General features: G+C 33.2%; 2 protein-coding genes and 1 long non-coding RNA gene across 7 annotated transcripts in view; 2 read left to right on the top strand and 1 right to left on the bottom strand.

Annotated features, from left to right (window-relative positions):
• LOC7459246 (uncharacterized) overlaps nt 1–15,284 on the bottom strand; it is a 105,638-nt gene that overhangs the window by 24,951 nt on the left and 65,403 nt on the right. Inside the window, exon 3 of one of the 3 annotated variants that reach the window (XR_008058182.1) lies at nt 10,695–10,709. The exons of 1 other annotated variant lie outside the window; for it this stretch is intronic. This is a non-coding gene — a long non-coding RNA (uncharacterized LOC7459246). Of the gene's footprint in view, nt 1–10,694; nt 10,710–12,083; nt 12,317–15,284 lie in introns of those variants that run through there. One more of the 3 variants, XR_008058180.1, reaches the window with a different exon arrangement.
• Nucleotides 1–15,284, top strand: part of LOC18108327 (MDIS1-interacting receptor like kinase 2) — a 106,335-nt gene that overhangs the window by 29,592 nt on the left and 61,459 nt on the right. Inside the window, exons 2-3 of one of the 3 annotated variants that reach the window (XM_052449424.1) lie at nt 6,929–7,993; nt 8,136–8,557. The exons of 1 other annotated variant lie outside the window; for it this stretch is intronic. In XM_052449424.1, coding sequence (XP_052305384.1) covers nt 6,929–7,993; nt 8,136–8,515 — 1,445 coding nt within the window. In that variant the 3' untranslated portion in view covers nt 8,516–8,557. Of the gene's footprint in view, nt 1–6,194; nt 7,994–8,135; nt 8,558–15,284 lie in introns of those variants that run through there. One more of the 3 variants, XM_052449427.1, reaches the window with a different exon arrangement.
• Nucleotides 176–5,053, top strand: LOC127904765 (uncharacterized). The gene is made up of 5 exons (XM_052449428.1): nt 176–362; nt 521–672; nt 1,207–1,462; nt 2,111–2,577; nt 5,001–5,053. Exons 1-4 carry the CDS (start codon nt 207–209, stop codon nt 2,372–2,374), a joined length of 828 nt encoding a protein of 275 aa, XP_052305388.1. The 5' UTR covers nt 176–206; the 3' UTR covers nt 2,375–2,577; nt 5,001–5,053.

Raw genomic sequence — 15,284 nt, 5'->3', positions numbered from 1 at the left:
TCAGACATACATGCATGCTTGCTTGTCTCTTGGATGTCCTCAACCATCTTAAGTACGTTGGAGTTGACTTTATTACTTGTTGATTCCTCTCATATGAAATATTTCACCCTGGTTAAGCACCATTTCATGCTTTTTTCTTTCTTGCAGGTTTCTTTGCAATGACTGAGCGCAAAATGCATGATAACAGGTTCCAACGTAAATGGGTAATGTGCCCAACATGTCGGCAGCATACTGATTTTGGGAATATTGCTTATGCCGATGATAAACGGGACAAATCTTGTAGTTCTGCTATGCTGGATGCAATTCAAGGCTGTGAAAAAACTGAAGCGTCTTTGGCTGTTCAAGGTTCATATGGAACAAAGGTTTACTTCCTAATCTAATGCCTTGAGCAAATTCAAATTCAAATTTGTAGTCTTGGAACATGCACATGGTGCACTTAAGACAGCATGTTACTATTGCATTTCTATTCTCCTTTTCCCAGAGCATAAACCTTGTTCATTTCTTTTTTGGCACCATAAAGGTTGAAGCAATCACTAGAAGAATCTTGTGGATAAAGTCTTCAGATCCTAAAGCAAAGGTTCTCGTATTCTCAAGTTGGAATGATGTCCTTGATGTGTTAGAGCATGCTTTCAATGCTAATGAAGTCACCTATATCCGGATGAAAGGAGGAAGGTAGATAGATCGCTTGATCATCTTATTTATGTTTTTTTTAAAGTTCAACTGATCTTCATGGACCTTGATGGACCAAAAGAAAAGGGCTATGCCATCCAGGAGAATTTTTGTTTTGGCTTTAAGAATTGGTTTTATAAAAGATTGTTGTTAAATTCCTCTTAATTTGGTAACTCAAACAAAATTAACAAGAAACCACATCATCCAAGAAAAGTGGTTCCTTCTGTTTTCAGCATTCTTATTCAAGCAAAGTGCACAAATTAGGTTGATGAATACTAGTGATATCACGAACAAAATAAAAGGAGATTGGGGATGAAAAATAGCTGCCTTGCATAATTTGTGAAAATATTGAAATCTTGTAGTTTAACTTTGGGGAGGGATGAGAGAGATCCAATTATAGTAGACCAACACCTGTTGCTCTGTAAAAATTGGTATTGTGCGAAGTTTAAGAGTTTGAATGTTTGCATACCTCTGTTTCCCAGTGCCAAAAATACATATTTTTTATCGTGTCTTTTGGTTGTGACTTCGTAAATGCAGGAAATCACATGTTGCCATCAGTGAATTCAGAGCGCAGAATGGCAGTCCCAAAAGAACTGATAGACAACAACAAGAAACAAAATCTGTTCAAGTGTTGCTGCTCTTGATCCAGCATGGAGCCAATGGACTCAATCTTTTAGAAGCACAGCATGTTGTTCTTGTGGAGCCACTGCTCAATCCAGCAGCTGAGGCTCAAGCAGTCAGCCGGGTGCACCGAATTGGGCAGGAAAAGAGGACATTAGTCCATCGATTTATAGTATGCTCCTTTTCCTTTTCTTTTTTACTTTTTGTTTTTTGTTAAACTAATTATGGATGCTATACATTGCATATAGTAGACATGCATTTGAGATACATAACCTCACCACACTGAAGATAGCATGGGCTATTTTGGGACTTTTTGTTTGAGTTTCTTTTTAAAACAATTTACATTTCTATTTAGCTCACCATTTATCCATGCAATTTCTATATGTAATTAGATTAGACTTATAATAATCCTTATCATGTCAACCATCCGATTGTTGCTCGAATGGAGCCTTTTATATTTGTTTCAGAATTTAAATGTACAGTCCCTTCTTTAGTGATTATATTAGGAAAGATTTGATGCTATGAAGACAAGGAACATGCAGGAACTCTTTAAGGACTAGCGTGAGGGTTTTCTATTAACAAATCCTTCATTCTCATTCCTTTTTGTGAATTTGTGTACGTGTGTAATGTTTACATTGTTCAAGTAACCTGAGGTTCGGCCCTTTATTTCAAAATACTAGTTTACAAAGACCTCTCATGCTTTCTAGTTTGCTTGTTGTCCGAAACTTTGAAAATTCATGTCATCTGTTAGAATTTCTGCTTTATATAGTCTCTATGTGTTCTAACAAAATTTCCCCCTTTTCTTCTATGATCTTATTAGGTTAAAGACACTGTGGAAGAGAGCATATATGAACTGAACAGATGTAGAAGCACCAGTTCATTCATAAGTGGGAACACGAAGAATCAGGATCAGACTTTGTTAACCCTTAAGGATGTTGAGTCCCTATTCGCAACAGTGCCGTCCACTGTACCAGAAAGTGATGGAAAGCCAACTGAAAACCTAAGACATCTGCCCCCGTCCGTGGCTGCTGCTCTAGCAGCTGAGAGGAGACTAAAGGAAAATACAGCAGGAATTTCCGTGTGATAATCATTCTTTTCTTTGAACACCAAACCTCGGAATGGAATTGCAGCGAAGCAATCTTCTGGCTGAAATTTCCGTGTGATAATCATTTTTTAGCCCCTCTGTCAGTTAAAGAGAGTAATTTAACGAGGAATTCGTTGTAGATTAGCTCATTTAGCCATTATGTATACTCGCTGCGTAGGTTAAACAAAGCTAAGAAAAGCTAGGTCCTCTTCTCCTTAGTCTCCCTTTCCTTTCATGTCCAACGGCAGATATTAGACACTCCATTCAATCTTTGCACCATCTTTCTTCGTCTACTTTTGTTCAATATTTCTTCCTTTTTCCGTTTTGTATAGAAACACAACGCCATAATCTTCATTACAACTAGCTCTGTTTTGCAATCTCCCATTCCACTGTCTGTGCTGTCAAGACACTATCTTATACCTAAACATAATTTTATTAGAACTAAATAAAATAATAATAAAAAAAAAACACTGACCTAAAGATCTATTATCCCTCTATATTACTACATCATATATACATGTCATAGCCCGCATGAAAGAGTGTTGGGTATATCAGCTTAGAGTATAGACAAAAACCTACTCTTAATAAACACTATATATCTTGTAAAGATTGAAATGATAAAATGATGAGTTTTTCACAACTCAATGAATTAATAAATAGAACCAAACATACAATAAGAGACTAAGTTATAATATGATTAATTTATTAGGTTCATACATGATAATAATATAACTAAGCAAACCAATAACACATAAATATAGTTAAAGTTATGTCATTTTTTTGGAGTGTGATATAAAAATGAAAGGGGAAGAAAATGTGTTCGCATCAGCGTAAAGTATCATAACAAATATATGCGATAAAAAATTAATTATCATTTCTGTTTAGATTACTTTAAGGATAGTTTAATTTTTTATATAAAAAATATTAAAAAAATTAATTAGCATTTTGGTTTAGGATACTTCAAGAGTAGTTTAAATATTTTTTTATAACAAATTAAACATTATAAAAATTATTAATTAGAATTTCTGTTTAGAAAACTTCATGGATAGTTTAATTTGTTTTTATAAAAAATAGAAAAATATTATAAAAAAATTATTTAGGATATTTAAAATGTAGTTTAAATGTTTTTTTTATATAAAAAAATTAATTATCATTTCTTTTTTGAATACTTCAAGGGTAGTTTAAATTTGTTTTTTAATTAATTAGAAATTTTTTTAGGATACTTCAAGGGTAGTTTGAATTTTTTTTTTAATTAATTAGAATTTTTATTTAGGATACTTCAAGGGTAGTTTAAATTAATTATAATTTTATAAAAAAATTATATATAAAAATTAATAAGAATTTTTGTTTAGGATACTTCAAGGGTAATTGAAATGTTTTTTTATATAAAAATTAATTAGCATTTCTATTTAAGATATTTTAAGGATAATTTAATTTTTTTTATAAAAAATAAAAGCAAATTATAAAAAAATAATTAGCATTTCAGTTCAGGATACTTTAAAGGTAGTTTAAATAGTTTCTTTTATAACAAATAAAATAAATTAATGAGAATTTCTGTTTAGGATTATTCAATAATAGTTTAAATGTCTTTATAAAAAATAGAAAAGATTTATAAAAAAATTATTTAGGATACTTCAAGTGTAATTTAAATAGTTTTTATAAGAAATAAAAAAATTATAAAAATAATTAATTAGCGTTTCTGTTTAAGATACTTGAAGGGTAGTTTAAATATTGTTTTATGAAAAATAGAAAAACTTTATAAAAAGAAATTATTTAGGATAGGATAGTTTAAATGTTCTTTTTTATAAAAATAAAATTATAAAAAAAATTAATTAGACATGCCACCAAACCCGATGCTCTTGGGTCATGCTTGGCCGCTAGACCCAAGTCTCTTGAGTCTGCCTTGTCTGTCAAATCTAAGTGCTAATAAAAAAAATAAAAATAAATTAAAAAACAAACTGTTATTGGAAAGAATCTTTCTTAACAAAGGGTTGTTATTTGTAGTTTGTTTGATTTGTGGTAAAACTTGTGTTTAGATATGTTTTAAAAATAAATTTAATATAAAAAAAATTAAATTAATATTTTTTTAATGTTATTAAAAATAAAAAATATTCAAAAAAGTTAATTTTACAAGTCAGAATCATTGAATAACAGAAGAAGAAGATTTAATAAGTCTCATTCCTATCATCACTCTTTCTATATATCTCTCTGTATCTTAAAAGCCTGTGATACACGTTAACAACAGGGAACAAGACGACCCTGTCGACCATCTAAAGCTTTCACAAGTGTGAAAGCGAACTCAACGAAGACCAGAGATGCGTATATGCTTGCTGCTGCTGCTCGTGTTTCATGATACAAATTTAACCTCAAGGAACTTCGTGGATTCTTACTCGTAATTTCATTGTGGATGGATATTATTCACGAGACCATCCTTGACCTAACAACCATCTAGCTGTGAGGTGACTCTTAACTGAATTAATTAAGTTAAAGGATTTCTTTCTTTCTAGAATAATGTTTGTCCAGAGAGTAATTTAACCCTCTGTCAGTTACAGAGAGTAATTTACAGAGAGTAATACTCGCTGCGTAGGTTATACAAAAATAACAGGACATAGCTAAGAAAAGCTAGGTCCTCTTCTCCTTAGTCCCCAATGGCAGATATTAGACACTCCATTCAATCTTTGCACCATCTTTCTTTGTCCACTTTTGTTCAAAGAAACACATCGCCATAATCTTCATTACAACTAGCTCTGTTTTGCAATCTCCCATTCCAATGTCTGTGCTGAACAAAGATTTCTTCTTTAAACAGAATTGTCAAAGATTTATGCCTTCAAGAAACCTCATTCTCATGCCATCTCTCATTCGTGAAATGTCCATATCATATGGAGACCACTTGTATAGATATTGCCAAAGACTTTCTCGTAGAGCAATTTGCACGTAGTGTTTATGTGGCTCTTCTCCAATGGAAAGCCAGTCTTCACAACCAAAGCCAATCTCTCCTTTCTTCCTGGGTCGGCATCAGCCCTTGCATTAACTGGATTGGAATCACCTGTGACAATTCTGGAAGCGTCACCAATTTGACACTTGAAAGTTTTGGTTTGAGAGGTACGCTTTATGATTTAAACTTCTCATCCTTCCCCAATCTTTTTTGGCTTGACCTTGCTGATAATTCTCTCTCTGGTTCCATCCCTTCTTCTATTGGAAACTTGAAAAGTCTATCTGTGCTTTATCTTTCGGATAACAAACTTTCTGGTCCCATCCCTTCTTCTATTGGAAACTTCACAAGCCTATCCAAGCTCAGTCTTCATAGTAACAAACTCTCTGGTTCTATTCCTCAAGAAATTGGGTTGCTAGAGTCTCTCAATGAACTTGAGTTGTCAAATAATGTTTTAACCAGTAGAATCCCTTATTCCATTGGAAAATTAAGAAATTTATCTTTCCTTGGTCGTGCTAAGAACCAACTCTCTGGTCCCATCCCTTCTTCTATTGAAAACTTGACAAGCCTATCTGACCTCTATCTTTTGGATAACAAACTCTCTGGTCCCATCCCTTCTTCTATTGGAAACTTGACAAGCCTATTCATACTCGTTCTTTGGGGTAACAAACTTTCTGGTTCCATTCCTCAGGAAATTGGATTGTTAGAGTCTCTCAATAGACTTGAATTGTCAAATAATTTTTTAACCGGTAGAATCCCTTATTCCATTAGACAATTAAGAAATTTATCTTTACTTAATCTTTCTCACAACAAACTCTCTGGTCCCGTCCCATCTATTGGTAACATGACAATGCTCACTGCACTTGCTCTAAATCGAAATAATTTATCTGGATGTGTTCCTTCAGAAATAGGACAACTTAAATCCCTTGTGCACATGGCATTACAAGAGAACAAATTTCACGGCCCATTTCCCTCAGATATGAACAATCTCACCCATTTGAAGTATTTGTCTTTGGCTGCCAACAAATTCACGGGTCATTTGCCACTAGATTTATGCCATGGAGGAGTATTGGAAATCTTTACTGCTTCCTACAACTACTTCTCAGGTTCAAACCCGGAAAGCTTGAAAAACTGTACTAATTTATACCGAGTAAGACTTGATTGGAATCACTTAACAGGAAATATTTCTGAGGTTTTTGGTGTCCATCCACATCTAGATTATATTGATTTGAGTTACAATAATTTTTATGGCGAGCTTTCTTCAAAATGGGGAGATTGTCGTAACATGACAAGCCTTAAAATCTCAAAAAATAATGTTTCTGGTGAGATACCACCAGAGCTTGGGAAGGCTGCTCAATTACGCTTGATTGATCTGTCATCAAATCAGTTGAAAGGAGCCATCCCAAAACATTTAGGGGGTTTGAAGTTGTTGTACAAGCTTGTTCTTAACAACAACCATCTTTCAGGTGCCATTCCCTTAGATATTAAGATGCTTTCCAATCTTCAAATCCTTAATTTAGCATCTAATAATCTGAGTGGATTGATTCCAAAACAACTTGGGGAATGCTCGAATTTATTGTTGCTGAACCTCAGCGGTAATAAATTTAGAGAAAGCATTCCAGGTGGGATAGGCTTTCTACTTTCTCTTCGAGATCTTGATCTTAGCTGCAATTTCCTGACTCGAGAGATACCGAGGCAACTTGGGCAACTGCAAATGTTGGAAACTCTGAATGTCTCTCACAACATGCTTTCTGGACGGATTCCGAGCACTTTCAAAGACATGGTAAGCTTAACAACTGTGGATATCTCATCCAATAAGCTACAAGGCCCCATTCCCGATATCAAAGCCTTCCACAACGCTTCATTTGAGGCATTAAGGGATAATATGGGTATATGTGGCAACGCCAGTGGTCTAAAGCCGTGCAATCTTCCAACAAGCAGGAAAACTGTTAAGAGAAAGAGCAACAAGCTTGTGCTTTTGATTGTACTCCCTCTTTTAGGAAGCTTGCTTTTAGTGTTTGTTGTGATTGGAGCTTTATTCATTCTCTGCAAAAGAGCTAGGAAGAGAAACGCTGAGCCAGAAAATGAACAAGATCGAAACATATTCACGATATTGGGCCATGATGGGAAGAAGTTGTATCATAATATCGTTGAAGCTACAGAGGAATTCAACTCCAACTACTGCATTGGCGAAGGAGGATATGGAACTGTTTATAAAGCAGTGATGCCAACAGAACAGGTGGTTGCTGTGAAGAAACTTCACCGGTCACAAACAGAAAAGTTGTCCGATTTTAAAGGTTTTGAAAAGGAAGTTTGCGTGTTGGCAAATATTCGACATCGAAATATTGTGAAAATGTATGGATTTTGCTCACATGCAAAGCATTCTTTTTTGGTTTACGAGTTCATAGAAAGAGGAAGCTTGAGAAAGATTATAACCAGTGAGGAACAAGCAATTGAGTTTGATTGGATGAAAAGGCTAAACGTTGTGAAAGGGGTGGGTGGAGCTTTATCCTATCTACACCATTCTTGCTCTCCTCCGATCATTCATCGAGACATTACCAGCAATAATATCCTTGTGGACTTGGAATATGAAGCACACGTCTCCGACTTTGGCACAGCTAGACTGTTGATGCCTGACTCATCCAATTGGACCTCATTTGCAGGTACTTTTGGATATACTGCTCCAGGTGCGTAGCTTTATTTCAACATTAAGTTACTAATGTGTAATAGTGAAGATAATATATAGTGTTTTTTTAGCTTTTATTATAAAGTCTTTTCTTTCAACTATTTGATAAAAAAACCATGTATAATCAGTTTTTTTTTTGGCAGAGCTAGCTTACACAATGAAAGTGACTGAAAAATGCGATATCTATAGCTTCGGAGTGGTAACAATGGAGGTGATGACAGGAAGGCATCCAGGCGATCTCATTTCAGCACTCTTATCACCAGGATCTTCGTCATCATCGTCGATGCCACCGATTGCCCAACATACACCATTGAAGGATGTGTTAGACCAACGCATCTCGCTTCCTAAAAAAGGAGCAGCAGAGGGCGTTGTCCACATGATGAAAATTGCACTTGCATGCTTGCATCCCAATCCCCAATCTCGGCCTACAATGGAAAAAATTTCTTTCGAGCTTACAACTAAGTGGCCTCCACTGCCAAAGGCATTTTGCACAATAAGTTTGGGAGATCTCTTAATCTCATAGTGTATAGCTACTTCTATTCGATTATCAATTGGAACAATAATTATTTGTAATATGAATTTTATCATCGAACTTTTTTTCTTTCAAATTATGTTTTATGCGTTAGAATTTGTTTTTCTTTGCATGAAGGGTTTGAGAATATTTTGATTCTAAATTGAAGATCAATACACTACGGAATGAAATTTTAAGTTATCGCTGAAACAATTAAAAGAACAATGAAAAAAAAAAAAACAAGAGCTTCAGTAGGCAAAATAATCAATTGTATGAAAATTCAAACCCAAAGAACACGATAACAGTCTATTGGTTGGTGAAACTTTCATTGTGGAATCTTGTAGATAAAAGTACCCTCATTCCCAAACTATCGATAAAGGCTACCATTCAACCATGACGAGCAGGATTGAAGTTTCAATAATACCATTCAATGTATTTTTTTTTAAAAAAATACATTGAATAAAAGTAGAAAAATTAAATTAAATAATATAAAATCAAATCAAATATAAAATAAATAAATTAAATTAATATAAAAAATACATTCAAATACATTAAATCTAAAATAAAGCCAGCAGTGGAGGAGGAGGCTAGTCGTCGCCGAGACCCAAGAAAAAAATAATCAGAATTTCTTTTTAGAATATTTCAAGGATAGTTTAAATGTTTTTTTTATAAAAAAATAAAAAAACTTTATAAAAAATAATTAGAATTTCTGTTTAGAATACTTTAAGGATAATTTAAAATTGTTTTATAAAAGAACTTATTTAGAATACTTCAAGTCTATTTTAAATATTTTAAAAATATATAAAATAATTAATTAACATTTCTGTTTAGGATACTTGAGAGGTAGTTTAAATGTTTTTATATATATAAAAAGTAGAAAACATTTATAAAAAAGTTATTTATGATATTTCAAGGATAGTTTTAATATTTTTTTATAGAAAACATTATATAAAAAAAATTAATTAGCATTTCTGTTTATGATAGTTCAAGGGTAGTTTAAATGTTTTTTTAGAAACAATAAAAGAAATTTATTAAAAAATTTAATTAGAATTTTTTTTTAAGATACTTCAAGGGTAGTTTAAACGTTTTTTAAAAATAAAAAATTAATTAGAATTTTTGTTTAAGATACTTCAAGGGTAGTCTAAATGTTTTTTAATAAAAAACTACAAAACAATTATAAAAACAATTAAGTAGCATTTGGTTTAAGATACTTGAATGGTAGTTTAAATATTTTTTTATAACAAATAAAAATAATTACAAAAAACATTAATTAGGATTTCTTTTTAAGATACTTAAAAGATAGTTTAAATGTCTTTTATAAAAATAAAAAATATTTATAAAAAAAATTAATTAGCATTTCTATTTAAAATACTTTAAGGATAGTTTAAAAGTTTTTCTATAAAAAATTAAAAAATTATAAAAAAAATTAATTAGCATTTTGGTTTAGGATAGTTCAAGGGTAGTTTAAATGTTTTTTTTATAACAAACAAAAACATTTATAAAAAAAATTAATTAAGATTTCTATTTAGATTTATTCAAGGATAGTTTAAATTTTTTATAAAAAACTAGAAAACATTTATAAAAAAAAATTATTTAGGATACTTCAAGTGTAGTTTAAATGTTTTTTTAATAAAATATATATATATATATATATATATTAATTAGTATTTCTGTTTAGGATATTTGAAGGGTAGTTTAAATTTTTTTAATAAAAACTAAAAACATTATAAAAAATTAATTAGCATTTCTATTTAGGATATTTCAAGGGTAATTTAAATGTATAAAAAAATTAATTAGGATTCTGTTTAGAATACTGTAAGGATAGTTTAAATATTTTTTTTATAAAAATAAAAAAAATAATTAGAATTTCTGTTTAAAATAAAAAAAATTATAAAAAAATTAAATTAAATCTAAGTCGTTTAAGTCTAGCATGACTATATTACTATACTAGTAACAACTCCAGGACATGCGCAATGCCAATTCTTTTAGAGAAGATCTGATAGGCCACTTCGAAGAGCTGCACCCTCTCCCCTCCCCTTGCTCGAATAAGTAACTGCTCTACATGGTACCTCACATTCCCATTAGATACTTTCCATGCGAGCTGTTTTTGTATGATTTTATTACAAATCTTTCTTTCGGACATGCCCTGAAATGTTAGAAAAAATCCATGCTGGGTCTCTTTTTTGGGGCTAAATCTGACGACCACCTCCTACGTATTTCTTAAGACTTGTAGGCATACCACATCGCATTCCAGATTATTCAAATCGGATGAAATGTTTCTCCAACTCCTCCTATGTATTTTTTAGGACTTCTAGGATTAAAAAAATTATAAAAAATATAGTCTTGCATTGCTACCAGATCCAAGTTGTTTAAGTCTAGCATAACTATCAAATTTAAATGGCTTAAAACATTTTTTATATTCTTAATATTATGATGTAGAATGCAGTACACGCAATGCCAATTATTTTAGAGAAGATTTGATAGTCCACTTCGAAGAGCTGTTTTTGTACGATTTTATTATTAGGTATTTCTTAATAATGTTTTTGCAACTCCTCCAATGTATTTCTTAAGACCTCTAGGAGAGAGGCATGAGGAGAAGGAAAAATCAGGGTCTAAAAGAATCTCTCTACATGGTTTGCAAACGTACTGTCAATGGTTGCTGATATGTGACATGCCATGGAATGGTTAGCAGCTATGCTGCTGCTGCTGCTGCTGCTTCAGAGTTAAATTACTATACGAGCTGGCAATTACAAGAATTTTAAGTCCTGATCGAACACAAAGGCTTGATCGAGTTGGAAAGCCAAGAGGGTTTTGATCTCCCTTTGTGGTCTTTTCAGCCTTTTATTTTTCTAAAGTATTTGCGTACGGATTAACTTTTTCAATGCTAAGCACAAGAAAAGAAAAAAAGAAACAGTTCAAATTTATTGGCGAAAAACAGTAGAGGAAACATGTAAAAAGTCAGTACCATATAATGAAACTTCAAATACAGATCTTACAAGCTCAGGACTCGAGTACAATTTTTTATCAAAATTTTTTACTTGATTCAATTTCCTAGAGCCCTAAATGTTTGAGTGCACATCACGTAATTAAATACGATAATTCAAGTTGAAACAAACGGTATATTCGTATATTGACTAGTGTAACTTTTAAAGTCCTTTTTGAGGAAAAGCTGATAGCTAATAGTACAAAAATAATTTTTTTAAAAAAATATTATGCTCCAACATGGAAGACAAGAAGAGTATATAATTATATTGAAAAATAAAATGTGAAAATAATTTTTCAATCTAGAAAAGAAATATAATAAAGACTTGTTATTAAGTATTTGATTAATCTACCACATAGGCAAAGGATACTGCGATAAAATTTCACACCAGCATTATTTAAATCTGTGAAGAAGTAATCTACCATTTGTACGGTTCTATATTTAAGTAGAAACTCAAATTTTCTCCACTGTGAATCACCCCAACACACTTAACCTCATGTTTCAAGAGAGAGATTTAACTCTACTTACCTTTCACACAGCAATTTAGAAACTGAAAGCAATGCATATGGGGGGGAGAGACAAACCAAATTAAGTACATATAACAAGAAACAAAAGCGTTTAATTCTCAGATCATTGTCATGAATAATGCCAACAAGGACTCATCAATAAAGTGCAAAATTAAACAACATTATTCATATCGACTTTGTTCATGGTTTTTCTCAGCAACCTGAAAGAAGAAATCAGAAAGCTGTTACCAGAAAGTTGATTCTTCTTCACTTCTCTTCAGTGTTTGCTTTCTCGAAAAAGGTCTTTTTAATCCAATCAAATGGCTGGAAAAGAAAAAATTAAAACTTTAAGGTTTCATGTTCATAAATTGAGGAAAAGAGACACTATGGACAAAACATAGTTTGCAAAAACATTTTCTTTTTGTTGGAGTAGAGAAAGCGCATTTGCTTATGAAATTGAAGTACCACCTGTTGAGATATTTAACTTTGCCTACACATAATCAACAATAATGTTTGATAAACAATTTCTCAGGTTTATTTCTCCCGATCCTTTTTCTTTCTGTAGTATATTATGGTATAGCTAATCACATGTAATGACAAATTACAGCCAAATTATTAAAAGCATAGATTAAGAAAGGATGCCTAATCAGTCCCTCATAATTGTTAAAATGAGGAATGGGCGGTGTAATCTCAACCAATCCAGCAACTGATCTTTGTTGCCAGTCTGTCTTTATTACAAAGTCCAACCCAGAGCATGCCCTATCTGTCAAGAGAAGCTAAACAATCAAAAGATGGTTTTCCCATGCGGGCACGTCACTTGCTGTAAATATGAGTTTTACCTGTTTCCATTTCATGATTCTTCAACTTCCTAAAATCCATTCATGAAATAATTATGGTGTTAGAACAACAAACATTCAGTTTACCGACTTTAGAACTGGCTCTCTCGTGTGAATTTAATACAACAAACATTGATAAAATGAAGCAAATGACCCAATAGGCATCCCAAACAGAACAAACCAAACAATCCTAAATCTGGAATCTGGATCCAGCTAAAACTGGGCATCCAACCTTCTAAGCCAATAATAGTAGCCAGTAGGTGCAAAGGCCGATGCATGATAAGAAACCATCTTATAAAAGACTACTTTTCCTCCTAGTTGTCACACAACATGTTGATAATCCTGCTTCCTATATCTGCATTTTGTCACTTAAAAGTTAGGAGAGACCATGGCAATTTTTCTACCTTGATATGATGGGTCAACTGCATTCTCAGTTGATGAATACTTTGTCCTAGCATCCTTGATCCACCAGTTCCTCAGACTTCTCTCTTTCATGTGTGTGTGAGTGCGGCACACATGATTGCTTGCATGCATGTACTCAGACATACATGCATGCTTGCTTGTCTCTTGGATGTCCTCAACCATCTTAAGTACGTTGGAGTTGACTTTATTACTTGTTGATTCCTCTCATATGAAATATTTCACCCTGGTTAAGCACCATTTCATGCTTTTTTCTTTCTTGCAGGTTTCTTTGCAATGACTGAGCGCAAAATGCATGATAACAGGTTCCAACGTAAATGGGTAATGTGCCCAACATGTCGGCAGCATACTGATTTTGGGAATATTGCTTATGCCGATGATAAACGGGACAAATCTTGTAGTTCTGCTATGCTGGATGCAATTCAAGGCTGTGAAAAAACTGAAGCGTCTTTGGCTGTTCAAGGTTCATATGGAACAAAGGTTTACTTCCTAATCTAATGCCTTGAGCAAATTCAAATTCAAATTTGTAGTCTTGGAACATGCACATGGTGCACTTAAGACAGCATGTTACTATTGCATTTATATACGAGGTATTTCTCCTTTTCCCAGAGCATAAACCTTGTTCACTTCTTTTTTGGCACCATAAAGGTTGAAGCAGTCACTAGAAGAATCTTGTGGATGAAGTCTTCAGATCCTAGAGCAAAGGTTCTCGTATTCTCAAGTTGGAATGATGTCTTTGATGTGTTAGAGCATGCTCTCAATGCTAATGAAATCACCTATATCCGGATGAAAGGAGGAAGGTAGATAGATCTCTTGATCATCTTATTTATGTTTTTTTTGTAGTTCAACTGATCTTCATGGACCTTGATGGGCTAAAAGGAAAGGGCTATGCGGTTCAGGAGAATTTTTGTTTTGCTTTTCAGGTTTGCCAAAAGATGGTTGTTAAATTCCTCTTAATTTGGTAACTCGAACAAAATTATCAAGAAACCACATCATCCAAGAAAAGTGGTTCCTTGTGTTTTCAGCATTCTTATACAAGCAAAGTGCACAAATTAGGTTGATGAATACTAATGATAACACGAACAAAATAAAAGGAGATTGGGGATGAAAAATAACTGCCTTGCATAATTTGTGCAAATATTGAAATCTTGTAATTTACCTTTGGGGAGGGAAGAGAGAGATCCAATTATAGGTAGATCAACACTTGGTGTTCTGTAAAAATTGGTATTTATTATGGAATGTTATTATGTATATATATTTATCTTGTATTTACCTTATATAGGTTTCTGATCATGTGTATTAGACTACATGGTTAGTATCATGTACAACCCTACATCTATATATATATTACAGAAGGGGAGTGCTGCTAATTATATATCACAGCCTCCATAATATTTTCCAATACTCCTTCTCCCTTAACTTCAACTTGGTATCAGAGCATTATATTCAAAAGAGCTTCCATCGGCGCCTCCCTCTTCTTCTCATGGATTCTACTACAGCTCAATCTTCCTCTCTTCTTACAACAAACATGCCAGCTGCAGCATTCCCTGTTCTCCCTGCCAATTCTTCACTTATGCAACCTGCGTCAGGTTTTTCAATGGCTCCTCCTGGATTTTTTGCGTCTGCATCTATTCCTTCTATTGGTTGCAGCTTTCCTCTAACAATGGCAGCAATACCTTCCTCTACACCAATTGTTTCGGTACTGCCAGGACTCCCCTCTGCAGCATCAATTGTTCCCAACACACATCTTCATGGTGCTGCTGTAGTCCCTCTCTCAAATACTCATCAGGTTATCTCCTTGAAACTGACCACCAATAACTATTTGTACTGGAGAATGCAAATAAAACCATATTTGTTGGGTCAGGGTGTGTATGCTTTTGTTGATGGATCTTATCCTTGTCCTGCACCCTATGTTACTGCCACCGATACAGCAGCTCCTGGTATAAACCCATTCTTTCTCTCATGGAAGCAACAAGACCAGTTAATTATGAGTGCACTCCTCTCTTCTTTATCTACTGAAATTCTACATCTTGTGG

This window comes from Populus trichocarpa, chromosome 19 (genome assembly GCF_000002775.5).
Source record: "Populus trichocarpa isolate Nisqually-1 chromosome 19, P.trichocarpa_v4.1, whole genome shotgun sequence".
Lineage (NCBI taxonomy): Eukaryota > Viridiplantae > Streptophyta > Magnoliopsida > Malpighiales > Salicaceae > Populus > Populus trichocarpa.
Note: the sequence above shows the minus strand (reverse complement) of the source record. Positions and strands in the feature narration are given on the sequence as shown.

Coding starts and splice junctions, on each gene's coding strand:
- LOC127904765 (XM_052449428.1), top strand. CDS start 207: ATGTGCCCAACATGTCGGCAGCATACTGATTTTGGGAATATTGCTTAT. Junction 673..1,206: donor ATCCGGATGAAAGGAGGAAG/GTAGATAGATCG, acceptor TCGTAAATGCAG/GAAATCACATGTTGCCATCA. Junction 1,463..2,110: donor CATTAGTCCATCGATTTATA/GTATGCTCCTTT, acceptor TGATCTTATTAG/GTTAAAGACACTGTGGAAGA.